This window comes from Crocodylus porosus, unplaced genomic scaffold, assembly GCF_001723895.1.
Source record: "Crocodylus porosus isolate Cpor-Errol unplaced genomic scaffold, CroPor_comp1, whole genome shotgun sequence".
Classification (NCBI taxonomy): Eukaryota; Metazoa; Chordata; order Crocodylia; family Crocodylidae; genus Crocodylus; species Crocodylus porosus.
This window is the reverse complement of record NW_017728949.1, coordinates 658,927-678,911: the sequence shown is the minus strand read 5'-3', so window position 1 is coordinate 678,911 and position 19,985 is coordinate 658,927. Positions and strand designations below refer to the sequence as shown.

General features: G+C 50.9%; 1 protein-coding gene across 2 annotated transcripts in view; it reads right to left on the bottom strand.

The window, feature by feature from the left end:
* Nucleotides 1-17,855, bottom strand: part of FMNL1 (formin like 1) — a 40,113-nt gene extending 22,258 nt beyond the window's left edge. Inside the window, exons 1-8 of one of the 2 annotated variants that reach the window (XM_019554561.1) lie at nt 17,769-17,855; nt 10,141-10,251; nt 9,908-9,981; nt 7,595-7,678; nt 5,190-5,330; nt 1,981-2,089; nt 745-821; nt 558-651 (exon numbers count right to left, since the gene is read on the bottom strand). In XM_019554561.1, coding sequence (XP_019410106.1) covers nt 558-651; nt 745-821; nt 1,981-2,089; nt 5,190-5,330; nt 7,595-7,678; nt 9,908-9,981; nt 10,141-10,251; nt 17,769-17,846 — 768 coding nt within the window. In that variant the 5' untranslated portion in view covers nt 17,847-17,855. The remainder of the gene's footprint in view (nt 1-557; nt 652-744; nt 822-1,980; nt 2,090-5,189; nt 5,331-7,594; nt 7,679-9,907; nt 9,982-10,140; nt 10,252-17,768) is intronic. The other variant, XM_019554562.1, reaches the window with a different exon arrangement.
* Nucleotides 17,856-19,985: the final 2,130 nt, after the last annotated feature.

Below are 19,985 nucleotides of genomic sequence, written 5' to 3'. Positions count from 1 at the left end.
GCAATGTTCCTGATGCACCACTGCAAATGCAGGCCTAGAACAGGAAGGCAAGGCAAGTGTGTCTCAGAGCTGGTACACAGCCTGCCAGGCTTCAGCCCAGCCAGACCATCACCCTTCCAAAGTGTTTTCCCTGAGCTGCTCATGCACAGAGAGCCACAGCAGTCCCCATTACCACAAAAGGACTGGTGTGCTTCTCTGACTGAGTGTGAACAGACTGCCAGCCAGGGGCTATGGGAGGGAGGTGGAGTGAGACACGATTCAACCCTTTCCTTGTCACATGCCCACAGCACTGACTGGAATAGAACCAGGGTCTCAAAGTGGTGACGCTCAGTCACCACCTCCCTTTGACAACTGGGGAAACTGAGGCAAGGGGAGGTGAAAGGATTTGCCCAGGGCTGCACTGAGAACCAGTGTCAGGGCTCAGCATAATGGAGATAGAAACTCTTTGTTCCTATCACTAGACCAATCCCACCCCTCACACGTTGTCATATCCCCAGCCCACTACCCTTCAGAGCTGGGCCCTCCCTGGCCTTGGGCACCAGTCCCTAGGGACCTACCTCCTTGAAATTGTCAAATGCAGCAAGGATGATGTCATGCCCCCCTCGGACCAGGCATACAGCAGCCAGCAGCTCCAGGACAAGTGCTTTGGTTCTGTGGGGAAGGCACAGGGTCTGAGCAGAGCCTCCCCCTCAAACAGTGAGGACAGTGGTGGGGTGGGGGTGGAGAAGGGACAGGAACACATACCTGGGATTCTTATTGTTCAAGCTCAAGGTGATCTCGTTCACACAGGCTGGATGGTTCATTACCAGGCTGAATCCAGACTAGGAGGAGAAGGCAGCTTTAGCAGGGCATAAGGGCAAAAATGACTGTTGGGGCCAGTCCCAGCCCTTACTTGTGTAGAGACTACATGGAGAGGCCTGGATTGGTGGGGATCCCATGGAAGCAAGGCCCATGCTGGCTAGCACTCAGCAAGCTCCATGCCCACTGCCCATCCCTTCACTATCCCCCTCCCCCATCTAAGCCATGATGAGACCCAGAAGCAATCCCCATGAGGACACAGGCAAGAGGAGGACCCTCAATGAGGAGTGGGTGCCTTGTGTCACTGCAGCTTGCAGAACCCTGTGTCAAGCTGAAAAGAGACATGTCTCCAGGCCCAGAGGTATGTGCAGCCCTGGCCTCCAGCCACGATACAAGCTGAGGTATGAAGAGCTGGAGCAGCTAGCAGATGAAGCACAACAGAACAGGACAGAGGAAGGGTGACACTAGTGAAAGGGGTGAGAGGAGCAATGGGAAGGTGGCCAGCCAGTCTTAAGACAGCCCAGGCTTCAGGCCCCTGCTTGTAGAAACAGACCTGTCACCAGCACAGCCTCCACTCACTCCACAAGATGCAGGAAATGGGTAAGAGCCAAAGCTCCCTAGCACCTTCCACTCCCTGAAGAACTACCCATGTGGAACCCCAGGGTCTAAATGGAAGGATGGCTGTGCTGCCTGGCCTGTGCTGGCTGACATAGGGTCTCTGGTTGAGAAGGGCAGGAGGGGAGACTCATGTTAATATAGCAGGGTTATTTCCAAGAGACAATTCTGGAGGAGTAGCACTCACTAATCACTGGACCTAGAAGAGCCTTCCCTGGGCCAGTTTCTGGCTAAACTGACCTGAGTCACCCCAAAGCCTACACAGGAAGGAGAGAGGAACTCCCTGTCCCAAGCATAGTGGAGTCCAATCTGCTGTCCTACACAGACCCAGGGGTCTGCTGGAACCAGCCAAGACTCTGGACAACCTCTAAGACTATCCAGAGCCCCTCAATTCCTCTGCACTGCCTGGTGAAACCAAAGAAACCATGGGCCCTGCCCAGCAGCTTGAGGCATGTACCCAGGCTAGCTCTCTCCAGTGGAGTTGCCAAGTCCCTCTGAAGGGAAGGGGCTCTCCTAGGTAATACTCCAGCCCTGGCAGACAATGTTGGCTCCATGCCTTGCCCCCACCTGATAGTTCATGATGGCACGCAGGCACATGATGCAGACATGGACGTCGTCCTTCTGGCTGACAATGCGTGAGTTCCGCAGGGCTTTCCTGCTATGCGTTGGGTTGAGTCTGAAGCAAAGAAAAACAGCGAGTGATGCCGAGGCAGGACCCGGCTGCTGCAGCACACTCAGAGCGAGCATTGGCAGGGGAAGTGAGGGGCAGCTGGTTCAGCAGAGGGGAAGCTGGGGACAGAGCCTTCCACCTCTAGGCCACTGGCATACATCCAGGCTGGGGCAGTTTCCCACAGATCAGTGCACAGGCTGTCTTGGCAGAGAGGCCAATGATGGAATGGGCCACAGAGGCTGTGCTCTGCTTCCAGCCTGCAGATGAGTCCCTCCAGGTCAGGCTGGGGGGAGCTGCTGTGCCTGCTCTGGGGAGCCAAGAGAAGACCCCAGTCTCCAGGGCTGTTAATCTGGTGCCTTTCACCTGCACTAAGGCCACTGAAAAACACTGATGGGCTGGGATGGTTCGCCGGCATCATGGCTGGATGGAGAGTCCAGCTTAGTCTGCCCCTAGCACGCTGACAATGTCTGGGGGCTGAAGGGAGGCTCACCGGGGTGGATGGGAGTTCATGGGTGGCCGGGGTTTACTGTCCTGATCACTCCAAGGGGTGCTGGAGGGAACACATGGGTGGACTTGTTGAAAGAATGAGTGGATCTGCTGGTTCAAGAGGCAGCAGCTGAAGGAGGATTACAGCCTGCAGGACAGGAGGGAGAAAGAGGACTTGATGCAGATGCTCCCCCCTCAGTGAAAGATGGAAGAAGTGGAACTGAGGGGGCTTTGTGGCAAGCTGAGTTGTGTACAGCTAGCCAGGAAGTTGTAGTGCTGAATGGAACAAGGCAGCAATGTCACTGCACTCTTCAGAAATGGTCTATCGCTCTTCTGTATTTAAAAAAAAAAAAAAGTGCACCACTTAGGAAGAGTCCCTGGCTTCCTAACATTCACCACACTGACAGCTACCCTCCTACCCCAGACACCTCAGAGCAGGCACTGCCCATTGATGACCTTATGGGCACTTCAAGGCCACAGGCCTCAGGGCACAGCTAGCATCACAGGCACTGTGTGGTCCCTGTACAACAGGCACTAGAAGTAGCAACAGAAAGAACCATCCCTGTCAAAGAGGCTGCATTTGTTCTTAAATGGTATTCCTACTCTTCACTGCCACAGGGCTAGTGGGCTCCAAGCTTCTCCTGTCTGGTTTCCAGATCCAACATGCTGTGGCTACTACAAAATGATTTTTCATAGGTTTGAGGCCAACAAGGACCAGAACAATCATCTAATCCAACCTCCTGTGTAACGCAGGCCAGAGGGTTTTCCTGAATTAAGCTCCTTTGAACTGGAACAAGTCTTCTAAGAAAACATCCAATCTCAATTTAAAAGCAGCCTGGGACACAAAATCCACTGCAGCCTGTAGGGTGCTGTTTTCAAGGGAATTTCCCAGCCTTGTAAATGCATTGTGGGAGGGCGTGGGAAAGCCACTGCAGACTCTTTCCTTTTCGTGTACCCTACCAGCTCTATATGTTCTGCAGGTCAAACCAATCCCCTGCTGCCACCTGTGCCAGAGGTCATCAAGAGGAGCTTGGCCAATGGTTATACAGATGTACAAAGAGTGTCTCTCCTCAAGGGCAGGGCTCCAGATCCTTCTGTCATGGCAGGGCTGGCTGGGCAGAGTTGCCTGGAGTCAAGGCTCTTCTTGTTGAGCCAGAAGGCCTGACCTGGGGCACAGACAAGGAGTGGAGGAGCCAGAAACAAAAGGGTCATTCTTAGAGAGTGAGGCAACACCCATGGGTGACCTTAAATTCAACTAGTGACAGAGCCAAGAGGCAAGGCCATAAGCCTATCCTAGCAATGGGAACACTGGAGCAGGCAGCTGAGGCAAGTGTCCACCATCCCAGAGACCAAGCCCTGGCTACCTACCATAAGGCACATCCCATGGGCAGCATGAAAAAAAAAGATTGTGGTTAGAACATGGGCATGGGGAGCGCATTAGGGAGCATGGAGTGAGCAGGGGATGAACTCAAACCACCTCCCAATAAAACCATCTTAATGAGCCAGATCGAGCCTTGGGGTGGGTGGGTTGAACTCCACAGAGGCCATCTTGAAAATTTCATCCATTCCCTGTTCTGCCATAGACTCGGTGGCAAGACTTGAGCAAGATACTTAGTCTTTGTTTCTCAGTTTCCTCATTTTTTAAATGGAGATAACAACAGTACCCTGCTTAATGGTGGGAAGGAAGGAAGGCTCCACAGATCAGCACCTTGGTAACTGGGGCCAGATAAGGACTAAAGACAAATTATCAGAACAGAATGTAGGGTACATGCTCTAGAGTCTTCTGCATTAGAGGCTCCTTCCATTACACATGCTATTAGTTCATTAATAATGTTTCTCTGGGCTGATAAGCTCCTAGGTTAACTGTTCAGGGGCAGCTGTTGTTAAGCTAAGAAGAATCTCCTCAGACTACAGCTCCATCATCCCAGCCACACCACCAGGCTCACATGGGCATTGGTGTTCACAGCCCAGGGCCTGCTTTCTCACCAGTTATGGGAGAGGACATTTATTTCTCTTTTGAATTCTGAAAAAAATTAAACCAGCTCTATTACCAAATCCTTTCCTGTCACTCACTAAGCCTTTAGCCTCGGTCATATCCTGCTGCATGGAGTTCCATGTGTGGCAAGGTTGGGAGAGGGAATATCAGGACTTTCTCAGGACAGACAGCATGAGTGCCCCTCAACCCAGTGGCCCCAGCCAATATAGACTCCAGCCAGGCTGCTCACCAGCCTCACAGAACTGAAACTTGGTGGAGGACAAAAAGGGCTTCAGAGCAGTGGTGCCAACAGGAACATGCACAAAGCACAGCTCACTTGTACTGGGGGCTAAGGTGAGGGAGTAGTGTTGGAGTCCAGTTTAATTCACAGCAATATTTCTCTTGGGGGAGATGAATGCCTCCCTTCCACCTGGCAGAGGGCATGCCTCGCAGCCTGTGTACTGGGTCAGCTGCCCCAAGCTGGACTGCCACATCTACCTGCCAGATGCGCTTGCCATGCTCACTCAGTATCTTGGCTCCCAACAAGCCTGGGGGCACATGAGCATTGCTAAGTGCAGGAGTGGGGAGGGAGCCATAAGACTGCAAGCGGGGGGCGGGGTGCCCCAGGCGGACTGTGTGTGTTACCTGACCGTCAGGTGTCTCGCTTTGGAGGAGCCCTGCGTGGGGGACGAGGAGTTGCTCTTGCTGAGGTCCTCTACAGATCTGTCCAGGGGCTTCCCTTTGTCAGAGCCCAGGCTCCCGTTATCTGTGCTCTCCATATCATACCTGGAGGCACATGTGTGAAAACAGACTTGTAAGTGAGCAGAATACAGCCCAGGTTGGTAGGGCAGGGGTGGGGGTGGGATCCCAGCCAGTGGCAGGGGAAGGGTGGATGTGCTGAGTGCAGCGTCCTCCGTGCAGCCACAGTATGAGCCCTCAGAGACCCCAGAGTAGAGCGGGAGCAGACCACCTGGCCCAGCTCTGCTCCCACTCTTCCAGGAAGGCAGTGGCAGGTACTTCCTCCCCCACAAATCCCCTAGGAGTCTGATGCTGCCTCTTGCCTTATTAGAGGCCCCCAAGCCTGCAGCCTTCTGCTCCTTGTCATTACCAAGGGCCGAGCTGGCACCACAAGTGGTTATGCTGCTTGGCAAACAAATTGCCCATGCCACCCACTGGCAGGCTCAAGCTGATTATTCTCATCCTCCAGCAAATACATGCTAGGGTATAGATCTCCCCATCAGCCCCAGACTGATTGACAGCAGAACAGCAGCTAGCACTCAGGGCTGAGAAGGGGTAGTGAGGGAAGATTTGACAGAACAGCCCAGAAATTGCAGAGATTTCAGCACCCAGGACAGTGAAGGAGCAGGAAAGGCCAGACAAGGAGCAGTTTTCTGTGCATGGGATTATGCTTACTAATAGTGTGGACTGGGGTTTTCAGAGACTGTAAGCCCCAAAGGGATGCTTCTGATAATCTGTTCTCAATTCCTGGCCTGAAGAGGCCAGAGACTGTCATCATGTGGCTCCTGCATCCTGCCTTGAATACCAGGTTGGTATCTCCCACCTATTCTAACTGGCAGCCCCTTCTCTAAAAAGTCAACCACCCCCTTAAAATATGCCTCAAGACTAAACTGATGCAACTGGGTATGCATTTGTGCAGCGGGAGGTTGGCAGAGAACCCTCCATCTTGGAGCAGACAGGTGTGCAGAGCTGAGGGGAGCAAGGTTTCTTTGCTTTGAAGTGCAATAACATTCTCCAAGCCCTGTGATCCCTCCACAAGCCTTTCATGACATCCCCCCCACTGACTCCAGGAGGGAGGTAACCCACAACCTGAAAACCTCTCAGCTGCAGTATGTTTCTTAGAGCAAAGAAGCAATCTTGACCAAGTGTCTTCACCACCTCTTGGGAAAACTGTTCCAACAGTGAATTGCCTCTTCTCCCCACCTCTTGGTAACTACTGGTACCTTGCTTGATACTCTAAATTTGTCTAGCTTCAACTCCTAGACATTGGGTCCCACAGAGTATTTGTCTGCCATACTGGAGCCCTCTGCTATCAGAAACCTTCTCTGTCTTCCTTTAAAAGATTCCTAATGAAGCCAGGGACCCCTAGGTCCTCCCCAAATCCTCCAGGGACCCTAGACCCATTCGGCTCCTTTGAAAATCCCAGTCCTGTGTTGTTAGGGAGGTTCTAAGGCTCTTTCCACCATGCTGCCCAGCTCCCCAGACTGTGCACCTTATGGATGCCACCCCTCCCACTCACAGCCTCAGGCAGCGACAGGGGAAGTCACAACAGTAAAAGGATTGTGAAGATTAAGCGTTGATCAATGAAATGGAGCAGCCAGTGACAAGGTGGACCAGCCAGTTTCAGGTAAGTAACCAGCTGTCTGTGGCCACCATTTGGGGCCCTCTGGTTTAGACCAATGTCCTGTCCAGGGCTTGGGCATTGCAAGGCAGGGGGGTGGCGTTGCATTGTACTAGAAGACCACACTCCGTCCACTGCACCTGGGCCATTGCTCTCAGGGAGCACAGATCCTTCACTTCGCTGCAGTACTGGGGGACTGATTGCAGGGGGACCTATGGCCATGGCCCTTGACTGCCCTCTTACAGCACAATGTTGGGTAATCCTCTCCCATCTCACTGTAAAGACAGGATAGGGGGTACAGCTCACAGGTACCATCCTGCTGTGCTCCTGCCTCTAGGGCTCAGAAGCATCACACAGAACAGGCAGTTCAGTGACATGCTAAGAAGTCTGACACACTTGCTAATGAGGGGTCCAGAGGCTACAGATACCAAAGCCAAGCCCCAGGGAAAGCCTAGACAATCTGCATCCCTGCCTGCCTCCTGAGTCAGGGCCTGTGGCTCTGATCCCACAAGACACCAAGTCAATGACACATGACTTAGAGCTCAGCACATTCTCGAGCACCTTGTAAAATTGGGGCCAGTGCTGACAGAAGGTGCAGCAGTTCAGGGGTATGACTGATGCAGGGCAACACCACCCCCTGGTGCAGGCTGCGGCAAGCAGGGATAGGGGCAAGCACTCAGCAGCAACTTACGTGACAGAGCACTGTGCAAAGGCGAGATATTCCAGTAGCACATCCAGCCCCTTGTTCTCCTCATTCAGGAACTCCTGAACCCACCTGGAAGAGAGGACAGGCATTAGCCCTTGCAATACTACCTTGACTTTCTCTTTTCTCTCCCTTTGTGTCTAAACTGGCTTCACCCTCCCTGTGAGCTGGGTTGTACCAGCACTAGCTCTGTCAGGGCCACCAGGAGGGTAGGTGCCCATTCTGCTTAGACTGAAGACAGCTGCAGTGAGAAGCACAGGAGGTGCCCCCATGTCCTTCTCAGGACAAGACATGGCAGGGTGGGAGACCCTCTAGCAGTGCCACCCTTGCTCACTGGCCAAAGCCACCTGGAGTGAGGCCTGAAGCTCTCTGCTCCCTCCCCACAGCCAAGGGAAACATGGAGGACACATCAGTCCCAGCTACACACTCTGATTTGGCCACCAATCTTGCTCAGGGCAGACAGCAAGGTTACAATGCAGCCTGATGAAGATGCAAGTGGTGCCCACCTAACACAGCACTGACCTGGCCTGATTCTGACAGGTTTCACAGCCAGGCCCTTCTGTGTCCTTGGGAGTAGTTACAAATTCCACATCTCTTGTTGTCTCCTGTTCCTGTTACTCCAAGGATTCCCTGGTTTGATTTTCCTGGGGAAGCCTTTTTCTGGTCCCAGGGGAGCTCTCCCCTTGCCTTCCCACACACATCCACAGTTTATGGATACAGCAGGATTGTTACCACCCCCCTCTCACAGCCAAGGCACAGAGCTCCAGAGAGACTGTGGGACATGCCCAAGCAGATGATTACTTGCAAAAACCTCCAGATTTCTGAATCCTTGACCTTAGCAGACTGCACATCTAGTGACCTGAAGCCTCAGAACAACACTAACCACTACATGATAAGAACTTCCCACTCCCTCCTCAGTGCTGGCATGCAGCTAGCTTTGGGGCCTTTCCACATGTGCTCATCTCCCAAATGCCACTGGACAGTCATAGTGCCAGGCAGGGGGCTTGGCCACCTTCCACCCTTACCCATACCCAGATGAAACTATGGGTGCTCTGCTGCTTGTAAACCAGTGCTTGGGTCCAGCACACTGTGAGAGTGCCAGTCACCCTGGGTACACTGCAAGGCAGTAGGCTGGCCTCACAGAACACTGACATTCAACAATGACAGGCTCTAAGTCACCCAGGGACTTTGGGCAAAGTGATGAGCAAGTGCTAAGCAGTCACATGCTCCCAGACGGGGTCCTTGATGCCCCATTCTTAGCAGCTCTCCAGGTAATTTTCATGAAGCTTCTGTGCACAGGATCCAGTTGTTTACGGAGAAAGGTCTGAATGTCAAACCTACAGGGCATCTCTCTTCCCCTCACATGCTCAGTGGCCTTGGAACAAGAGAAAAGCTGCCATTTTAGAGAAGCCAGACTCCTTTTGGATGGATGAGGACCAGAAAACCAACTTCTCCAGAAGCAGAGGATATAAATGTTTCTATTGCAAGAAGGGAATTAATCCTTGTGAATCGCTGATATTAAACATGTACATCTCTACCAAACAGCTGACATTCTCTCTCCTTTACCTAGATTGGTACTCTGAAATGCTCAGACTCTGCCTTGGGCTCTCATAGACTGCTCCCTTGGTGCTCTGAAGAGGCATTTCAGCTCCACCTGAGCACAGGGTCTAACTGGTTGTTTCCATATGTTGGCAGTGGGCATTTGGACTTCCTGGGAGTTTGGGCCTCCCCCAACCCAGAGTAATGCCTGTTTGGGAATCTTCCTGGATCTGGATCAGCCAGGCAGACAGCCTGGGGTCCTCAAGAAAGTCACTGTGAGATTTCAGCAGTTATGATGGTAGCAATGTTGCAAACTCAGCGGTAGGAAAGCTTCCCCTTGCTGCTCTGTCCCTTTCCCAGAGAGGCTCAGATACAGCATTGAAATCTAATAAGAGCAGCTACACAGGAGTTTGGCAGGCACATGCTATCAATAGGCCTTCACCCAGGGACTTCTGCTTCACAGACCAGCAGCTCTACTACTTGGGCAAAAGGAGGTGATCTTGGAGCTTTGGCTATAACTCATACTTACATTCATTTTTCTGGGAACTATTGGCAGGCAACATCTAACGCACCTTGGTAATGTGCATGCAGTTGGCATATTTGTCACTTCAACCTGGGCCTTCACTCCTCAAAACCTATGCCCCATCACTTAAGCTGTGAGTCAGGTGGAGGCTGCACAATTGCTAGGACTGGCCAGCAGAAGGGGAATAATACTGCATGCTATGCCCAGGCATTACTAGGGAGTTCTTTGTGGATCCTTACCCAATGTAATTGGTCCGCAGGGAGATTTCCAGCTCCCGAAGCACCTGTGTGGACTCCTGCACACGCCTCTTAAACTAGGTTTTGAAAGGGAGACAGACAATTTACAGGGTTAATAGCCATGGATCCCGAATCATTCATTTTTGCTCATATACGCTAACTCAAGACATTTTTTACATAAGGGTGGTTGAAGAGTTTACAGCAGAGAAAGAGAAAAGAGGGGAGAGGATTATCACCAAGGCAGTCGACCAGTCAGGGGTCACCTTTCTGCTGACTCCGCCGGTCTCCAGGTAGCTCTTCAGTTTCTGGATGTATGCAGAGGGTGGGTTCTTAACCTGGACCCGTTCCTGTGAGGAGGAGTGAGAAAATACAAATACTCAGGTCCAGCCTCAGCCTGGGGAGGAGGAAACGATGCCTCTAGTGTTGTTGAGAGTATACATGCATGCACATCTGTGGATGAATATGTATAAGTGTATGAGAAATGCATGTGTACCTACAAGTGTGATGGACCTGTGGAGCCTGGTACATGTGACAGGCCAGTGAGAAACCACTGCAGAGGATCAGGGAAGAAGATTCAACTCCACATGACTTGACCACCAGTGGGGTTAGCTACATGTGGAGCTTGGCTCTTCACCAGAACTCTTCCCAAATCCGACAGGTTTGTCACCCTACTAAGGGACATAGGTCTCAAATGGGAACATAGAAACCAGTTCAGATAGAACAGAAAATCTCCTGACCCTGCAAAACTCAGAATCACAGAGCTGCAGGGTTGGGAGGGACTGCAAGAGCCATCTAGTCCAGGCCCTGCACAGTGCCCAATGTAGATCCTAAACCATTCCAGCCAGATACCCATACAGCCCCCTCTTGAATCACAACTTTTTTCTCTCTCTCACTGCAAGAGAACATGTCATCATCACACAAAAGCCTACGTCATGACATATCGCCATGGTGTCACACATGGTTCTGGGGGCATCTCACTCACAAGTGGTGATACAGATGCATCTCTTCCCCCAGGTTGGAAAACCACAGCAATGAAAGTAAGATATGTACAGAAACTGCCGAAGAAGCCCCTGAAGTGCCCCTCCACAACAACAGATCACAGTCCTCAACACCTCCAGCAAACAGGCTATGGGCCCTGACAGAGAACACTTACATTGGTATAAGCATCTTGTACACCAGTGTAAAAAAAAGCCAATACACAGCCTACAACCTTACACAGCCTACAACCTTACCCTGGGGTAAATCTGCCCAATTCAATGTAGAGGTGCCCCTGAAACAATCAGGGATAACAGGTTACTGGTGTATGCCGGTTTGGATTACAACCCGATAGATGTTGTTTGTCCACAGCTTATCCCAGCATCACTGTCTGCTAAAGGCATCCTACCAGTGAGGTGCTGCAGTAGCCACCTATTCCAGCAGCATGTCTTTCTACTTAGATCCCAGTGTTATTTACACCAATGTAAACCTGTTCTCTGTCCACACCCTACAACACAGTCTCTAACAGACAGACTGTACCTTGATGCTACTAAGCAGCTGTTAGCTCCTGATACCCATTTGAGAGTTAAAGGGTAGCTAGAGATAAATAAATATTATCCTTACAATCCAGAGAGTAATGAAGTGACTTGAACAAAACTACGGCAGAGGTCAGAGCAGAACCCTAAGTTCCTGATGTCCGGTCCTGTGCTGTAACTGAAGACTGCACTTCCTTCCTCCCCACATGACAGATACTAGACCAGCCTCTTTCCTTCCCTCATATGACAGAATATTGAGTAAGAAGCATCACTACCCAGTATCAGCTGGTAAGCAGCACATCTATCATTCACCCCTCATGCCACAGTAAATTGTGCACAGGCACCATGTCTAATGTGTCCCAGGCTGGCCAGAGTGGACACCATGCTCAGTGTGCATCCCAGGCCTGTGTGCGGAGCCAGTGTGGTGCATGCCGCATACAGCATGTGGGCCAACTCTGGACCCAGGAGCAGTACCCCAAGGTGATGGGGATGGGACTCCATATGACAGATCCAGCCGACGGGTCATATCTTTGGGCACAGATAGAAGGGACCATTTTTGTTCAATCTGGCCACAAAAAGCAGCTTATAGCTGTGACCAAGTGCATGGCTGCTAGCAGCTTAAAAAATGGCCGATTGGGTGAAAATCTGAACCTTCATTGCATGAGGGGTCAGATTAAGACTTTCAAAACAGACCCTCTTCTGTAACTTCTGTCTGCATTGCCTGCCAGCCTTGATCTGTTTTCAGAATGAGAGTGGGGAGAGGGAGCAGAGGGAGTTTGTCCTGGGGGGTTTTCAGCCCCTGCTAGAGGGTGGGGCAGGTGTATTCGAGCCCCCTGAGGTGGGGGACTCCAATACACACTCCACTTTCCAGAGCTAGCTAGGCTTTCGCCCTCCCATTCTGAAACAGAGACAGGCTGGGAGAGAGGGGCTGTTGCTAGGGAAAAACAGCTGCAGGCTCCCAGCCAGCAGCTAGATTCCCCTTCCCACTGGAATCAGTGGTGACTTTGTTTGTTCCAGGGGATCACTGTAAGTCAGACCACTTCCTGCAAAGCATTCTCAGTTATTTCAGGGAGCTGAACTTCTGCCTACACCCTCTGACTCCTCTGATCTAATCTATTCACTTTTACTTCTCTTTGTAAATTCACTTTTACTACTTTCCTCACTTTTCCTTCCACATAAAAAATAGTTTATTCCTGCTAGTCCATTCCTAGCACCTGATGAAGCAGGCTGTTGCCTGTGAAAGCGCATGCCTCTCTGAACCAGTTAGCCTCCAAGATGCCACCCTGCCACACTGTTTGCCATACACAGAATAGAAAGGCAGGGCCTACTGCATGGAGCTTCCATGGAGCTTCCTAGGGATGGACTGATACAGAGAGACAAGGAAAACACAAAGAAACAGTAATCACCAGGATGGGCAGTGGCATCACCACACCTGTGGTTTATTTGAACATCTAACAGGCTGAAGGTTAGCTCATCAGAGACAGAAGCTGATCTCTCCATAATGAATAAATCTGGAGAGGAGGATTCTGCAGTACCTGAGGCACTAGGGTGAGAGTTTTAGCTGGTGGAAGGAGAGGAAATGCCAAATCTTAGAAATCTGTGCAGGCAGACTGCAAAATTAGATATAGCCAGGGTGTCAGCACTGAAAGACAAAGAGGAAGTCAAAGAGGATGCTCAGACTATGGTTCTGAATGAGAGATGGGATAGTGAGGGTGTTTGCAGTCATTGAGGAAGGAGGTAGTGAGGAGGGAAGATTAAGAGCTCAGCTGTAGTCACATTGAGCTTGAGCTGATGGCTATTCATCCATGAGGCTATCTGAGAGACAGGCAGAGAGTCTGGTTTAGACAGAAGATGACAGGTATGGAATAGAGAGGATGATCTGAGAGTCATTAGCACAGAGAAAGTAGCTGAACGTGTTCTTGAGGATGAGATTGCCCAGAAGTCAGGTAGAGGGAGAGGAAAGGGGGACCAAGAAGAGAGGCTTTTGGGACCCCCCAAAAATCTGGAGAAAGATGAGAAGGAAACTCTAAATGGCATGTTGAAAGAGGTATTAGAGAGGCAGGAGGGAAACCAGAATAGGGAAGAGCCATGAAAACTATGGGAAGACAAGATCTCAAGAGGAGGAGCCTGGCAGATGGTGCTGAAGGGACAAGGATTATGGGGGTGGGGGTTCTGGTTCTGAGCTCTGGCTAAAGACAAAGTCTATCCCAAGGGTGGTTTCAGTGGAGAGCAAGGGGTGGAAGCCAAAGGAAAGGGCATTTAGGAAGGAGTTGAAGGTGAGACACTCAAGATCACAGTGCCCTCCAGGGACCTGGGGGTTGGCTACCAGGCAGGCCACCATCTGATTCTGAGGGAAACTAGCAAGGAGGGACAGGGCATACTTCATCCCACTGACCTTGGGCAAGTTGCTTACAGAGGGAGACCTGTATCACCAAGGTCTCAAAAGTCTTAACTAGGGATAATGCATGGGATGTTTAAGGGATGCCTGTGGTACCAGGGAAACTGGAAGCCTGTCTTCTCTCACAGCGTGTACTTCTGGTTGACTAATATGTTCATGATCTCGCTGGTGAAATCAGCTCATGACCCAAAGCTAGCCTAGGAGGACCCATTAATACAGAGGAGCAGTAGGCTGTCCTAGAACAAAAACTGGACGGCCTAGAAAAATGGAGTAATGGGATAACATTTGAGAGAAAAAAATTACAAGACTGCGCACTTGCAGCTCTTATGCATGTGCACAAAGCCTGCTGCACGTCAAAGCAAATACAGTTAATGGAAATTGATGCTCTCTGGCAGCCTTCGGTGTCACGTGTATCAGCGTCGCCATGCATCTCTGTACTGAAAAAGTGGCAGTGGGGTGCTTTGAAATAAAATATGTTTAATGAGCTTAGTTCAAAGTGCCCTGCCACCATTTTTTCAGTGGCGGGATGCATGGTGATGCTGATACACGTGATGCATGGGCGCTTTTAATTAGAGTGGTTTGCTAATTAAGAGCACTCCGTGCTGTGTCCCAGCACATGTCAAAATGCCCTTGACTAACAGTGAAAACTTCTGCTATAAGCTAGGAGCTTGTCAGCTGGAAATGACAGAGCAGGAGATGGGCCTGCATATACTAATTGATTACAAGATGTCTGTGAGCTTCCAATACAATGCCACCATGAGAAAGGTAAATATGATCTTAGGAAATATCCACTGAAATGTTTCCAGTAAAGCTGGGAAGTATTATTGCCACTGTACAGGGCACTAGTGAGACCTCACTTGTAATTGTGTGTGTAATTCTGCTTATCCACCTTCAAGAGAGATGAACTCAAACAGCAGGAGGTGCAGAGAAGGGCTATGTGGGTGGTCAGGGGAATGGACAGCTCATCCCAGGAGAGGAGGTTGGAAGTGCTCAGTTCATTCAGCCTAGCAAAACAACATCTATGTGGAGACACAATTGCTCTCTGTCAGTACATTGGGAGGGATAGAGTGTGGGGAAGACAAATAAAGGGAGAGAGAAGAGCTATTTAAGCTAAAGGATGGTGCTGGCACAAGAACAAATGGGTATAAGCTGGCCATGAATACATTTAGGCAGGAAATTAGAAAGTTCCTAACCATTAGAGCAATCAGGTTCTGGAACAGCCTTTCAATCAGAGCAGTGAGAGCAAAGACACCAAACTGCTCTTCAGATAGAGTCAGATATACTTATGAAAGGGATGATTATAGGACACAAAGCCTGCAAGAGCAGCAGATTGGGACTCAGTGGCCCAAAAAGTCCCTTCCAGGTCAGTGTCCAGAAGTGCTGGGCTGCCAATTTGTCAGGTACCACAGCAGCCTTCTGTGGCCCTAGAAGCCAGCACCAGGGCTGACCCAGCCCAGCTGCCAAGCACCTAAGCAGCATTTGAAATACTGGACACATGACAGCCCCCTAGAGATTCAGGGAACAGAAAGGGAGGAGCCTGGTCTCTGCCTGACCCAGAATCAGAGTCCTTATTCCTTGGCTGTGGAACAAGCCCAAAGCAAGTATGCTCTGTGTGGTAACCCTGGATGATTCAAGAGGGCTCTGCCCCATCCTAATCTCCTCACCTGTGTATAAATGCACCAGCCAACCTGGGAAACACCAGCAAGGCAACAGGCACCATAAGCAGGCCATAGGTACTCTGTATTTAATCTCTACAAGGTCCATGAGAGGGGAAGGTGCACTTTGGGCACCTTCTGAGAAACGCTGTGGGAGAAATCTGCTGGATGAACTCACTGCTCATTGGCAAAAGGGCCACCACTCCCATTTATCCAAAGTAAGGGTGGCAAGGCACTGAGCCTGACCTGCAGGGTCCCCCCTGAGATAATAAGCAAGTGCTGAGGCCTATTTATTTAGATATGCAGAATCCTTCCCCTTCCCCATGGAAGGGTTTTCTGAAGCATTTGAACTTTTACCAGTTTCTAATAATACTTGACACTTACACAGAGCTTGCAGCTGCAAAGCATTTGCCAGACATTTGGGGTCTAATCGGGCTGGCCTCTTACCAGGACCAAGTGCAAGCACCCCAGCCTCTCTGCAGGCAGGATGCAATTATTGCACACCCCTTTGCTTCCTGGTTCATGAATCCAGTAGGACTGTGTGAAGCTTTGGGTCCTGATTCGATTCAGGGGAGCTTCGGCTTGATTCAGCAGCTGAATCTCCGAATCTGAATTGAATTAGGGGGCCAATTAAAAGGTCCAAATCAATTTGAAGCTCTCCAAATTGATTCAGAAAAGATTCGGAGAGCTTCAGTGATTCGGGCAGTCCCCACTGGCTGCAGCAGGGAGCTGAACCCAGACTCCGAGCTGGTAAGTAGGAGGCGGGGGAGGGGAGGCTGGAGGAGGGGGGATAGGACTATGGGGAGACCCATGTCAGGCCCCATCCCCTGCCTGCTCCCCCAGCCCCCTCCAAATGCCCCCTGTCCCAGCCTGCTGTCCCAGCCTCCCCATGGCTGCCCCACCCGGCTCAGCTCCCAGTTATTTTTAAAAAAGCCCCCACTCACCAGGTGCTGCCAGGCAGGGAGGTGATCCCCACTGCCCCCTGCTGTGTGGGGGGCTCAGTCATGAGCCCCCTGACCTTCACCCGCTCTCCCAACCCTTCCCCCCCATGGCTGCCCTGTCTGCCCCAGCTCCTGGCCCTTTAAAAAAAAGACAACCATGCACTCACTGGCTACTGCAGCAGCCTCGGGGCTTCTGGGGGCTCATGGAAGAGCACCCCCCCAAAGCGGGGGGCAGTAGGAATTGCCTCTCCCTCCCCCCCCCCCCCCAGGCAGCAGGGGCTTTTTTTTTTTTTTTTTTTTTTTTTTTTAAAAGAGAGTCAGAAGCTGGGGCAGGCAGAGCAGCCATTGAGAGCAGGCAGGGGATGGAGCCTGTGTGATTCGGAGATTTGGCCAAATCGGCAGCAACCAAATCTCCAAATCAGATTCGGCCAAATTGAATCGGGACACTGATTCGAATCACTGAATCGAATCACTGTCCCCCAACTCAGCTGAATCCGAAGCGAATACTAGCTGCTTTGCACAGGCCTAGAATCCAGCCCTGTTCCCAAAGCTGTGTCAGCAACCAGCGCACAGAGAGAATCAGCTTTGATTTGCAGGCACCCAAGAAAAGCCTGGGTCAGTCCCCCAGAAAAGGCCTCAGGCCAAAAACACCATCTTAGTTATGAAGCGAATCTTTTGGCTGGTGAGGAACTGACTGTCTCACTGCTGAGATGACAGAAGGGGAGATAAATGACTCATCAAGAAAGCACTGGGATTAGCCCGCACGTCTGAGCAGTTTCATAACTGATAGCTGCTGTGGGGCACCTCTGACAACTCCAAAGGGCTGGGTGGGTAAGCAAGGCCTAGGGCCATCAGAAGAGGGAAAAGAAGCCACTACTTTAGTTTCCCCTTCGGACACCTAAAAACACCCAAAGGCTAGAGTTTGAGTAAGGAGTTATGCTAAAAAACAGCAGACTGAAAGCCAGTAACTGGGCACCTGAGCAATGCAGGAAGTAGCGGGGGGGGAAGTGAATGGGTGTGCATTTCCTGCAGCAGGTGTTATTGTGCTAGCAGTACCATACCTAGACTCCTGGCAGCCCAGGGCAAACTTTTAGTATTGGTCCCCCCTCGCCAAGATAATGATAATAATAATTGGACAAAGGGGGAAAAAATTACCATTTTCGAGCCACCTTTCTGTCCAGGATGCCCGGGCGGCCTCCTGGTTCACCTATGCCTGTGTCTGTATCTGTGTGCTAGCATAGGTAATGACTGGCATTAAACTTTTACAGCGGGGGCCCATTTGGGGGGGTGGGGGGTGGAGGGGACCTGAAGGGCCCAAGTCCTAATGAGCCAATCCTGTGGGAGACAACACAGACTCACCTGGTCACAGACCAGCTCCCACTTCTTCTCATTGTCGTACTGGCTAAGCAGTTTCATCTTGTCAGGAGGCAAGTTCATGGAATTCTGCAGGGGAGAAAGAGAGAAGGTCAGAGGAAGTCACAGCCCTGCAGACCCACAAGATGCACATGCAGAGACAGACACCTGCGTAGAGGAAGACCAGGCCCCAATCTGTCTGCCCATTTAAGGACCAGTGGGAACCAGGACAATGTCACAGGCAATGCTTGCTCCCTTGTACCCAGGAGATGTCCTCTAGGGAAATCCTCATCATCACCGAGAGCCCTGTCCCCACAGGGAAAGCTCAGATGCCCACCCATGAGCAGCATCGGGCTCTTGCTCCCCTGTGGCAATCTTCCACCCAGAAAAGGAATCGCTCATCTCTGGTGGTAGATGAGGAAGGCCCTGGGGTGGTCTCCCCCATCCCTCCCCCACCCCCTGCTCCCCAATCACTGATCAGACCTGCCAGATCTTGAACAATAATTTGTGCAATATTCCTCATTGACCCTAAACATCCACTCATCTGGCTGCAGATGAAAGATTTCACCTGGTAGTGATCTAAAGCCATTCCCTCCAGGATTCCTCACCAGAGCAACCAAATGGAGACCCACTACCTACTCAGGTTTTCTACCAAGCTTGGTCCAGGCTTTCTACCAAGTTTGGGACAGGAAAAGGCTCTAAGAACTAGGTCAAGAGCTAGTGGTACCTATGCAGTTTAGGCAAGGACAGGAAAGCCCAATCAAGCCTCAGTGTAATTTCAGCCCCCTTTTCTCCTTGCCCCGAGCATAACATGACTTCCTTCTACAGCACTTTATCCAGGGATCTCAAGGGACTTTACAGTCAATTATTCATGCCCTGTAGCTTGCCCCTGCCTGAGATCAGACAGCACCGTGATCTCCAGTCTTATGAGCGAAGAAATGGAGGCAACAATTATGGAAGTGATTTGCCCAAGGCTCCACAGTAAACAGATGAGGGGGATACCCTTTTCCTCCTAAAAATTAATAAGGGTCATGTTGCAGACCTCTCTCTTCAGGAGATCCTAGTGAGCGATTGCCCATTCACTGCAGTCATGTGACATGCTTCATGGGGTGAAATCACTGTATCTTTAGAGACATTATGTCAGAGGCAGTGTGTTGCAAGCTGCTGTTTGTTGCTAATGTTGCTCAACCCCAACCCTTTCCAGCTTCCCCCTTCTACAGCCATACTGGGGAGGCCCAGTCTAAAGGACTGTTCAGCTCAGTATGTGCCAGAATCAGCCCCTTTGGGTGATAGCTAGGCACATTTGATTCTTCTGAAGCTGTTCTCACTTCCTGTCTGCAGGAAAAATGCATGAAATAATTTCCTCTTTCCAAGAGGGAAAGTGAGCACAAGGGCATGGAGGGAAATCACTTCTCTTTATGGGGGACTATTCTGGTGCAGGGCTCATGTGCAGACAAATTATATTACCTTCCTCTCCCAAAGGCCCCTTGTCAACAACCTCTGGAGTTTGACTAAAGTCCTACCACATGCTAGTGGCCCCAGCAAACTCTGAGGTGTCAGCCACGAGTCTACAATAGAGATGCAGTGCACAGGCCTGCCGGCCTTTGGGAGAGTGCTCAGAACAGCCTGAAAGATGCAAACCTTCCAGCTAGCCACAGGAACTGCAGCTATGAAAGAGGTACTTGACAGAGATCAACAATGCAGGTTCTGTCAGGTAGTGCTAAGGTGATGGAGCCCAATAGTTCTCCAGAAATGCAGGGGACCTGCTACTTATTTTTGTGAGCTTCACCAAAACAATTCCTCCCATAAATGGCAAGAAGCCAGCTGCCTAGGCCTGAGGCACAGGGGAGCAGTTCCCCAAGACTTAATGCTCCATCAGTTGCAGGAGAAAACAGCTATGGCACATGGGGACCTGAAAGACAATACCGGGTACACTGGCACAGCATAACAAGCTGTCTCCTACATGTGTAAACCACTGCTCTCCACTGGACAGGCTTAGAACTCATCTAGGAAGGCTCACGGACCACACCCTGCTAGCAGAGATGTTTGTTGCCTTTCATGCAAAGACTTAGTGCTTTTGCTTTGCAATGACCAGAGTCTGCATACTGCTGAGCTAGCATCCAACAAGCACTGGCAATGAAAGAGGAAATGCAGGTCATTGCGGGGCTGGGTTAAAACCAAAACAGATCAGGGACAAACTCAAAAAGATACATGTCACTCAGG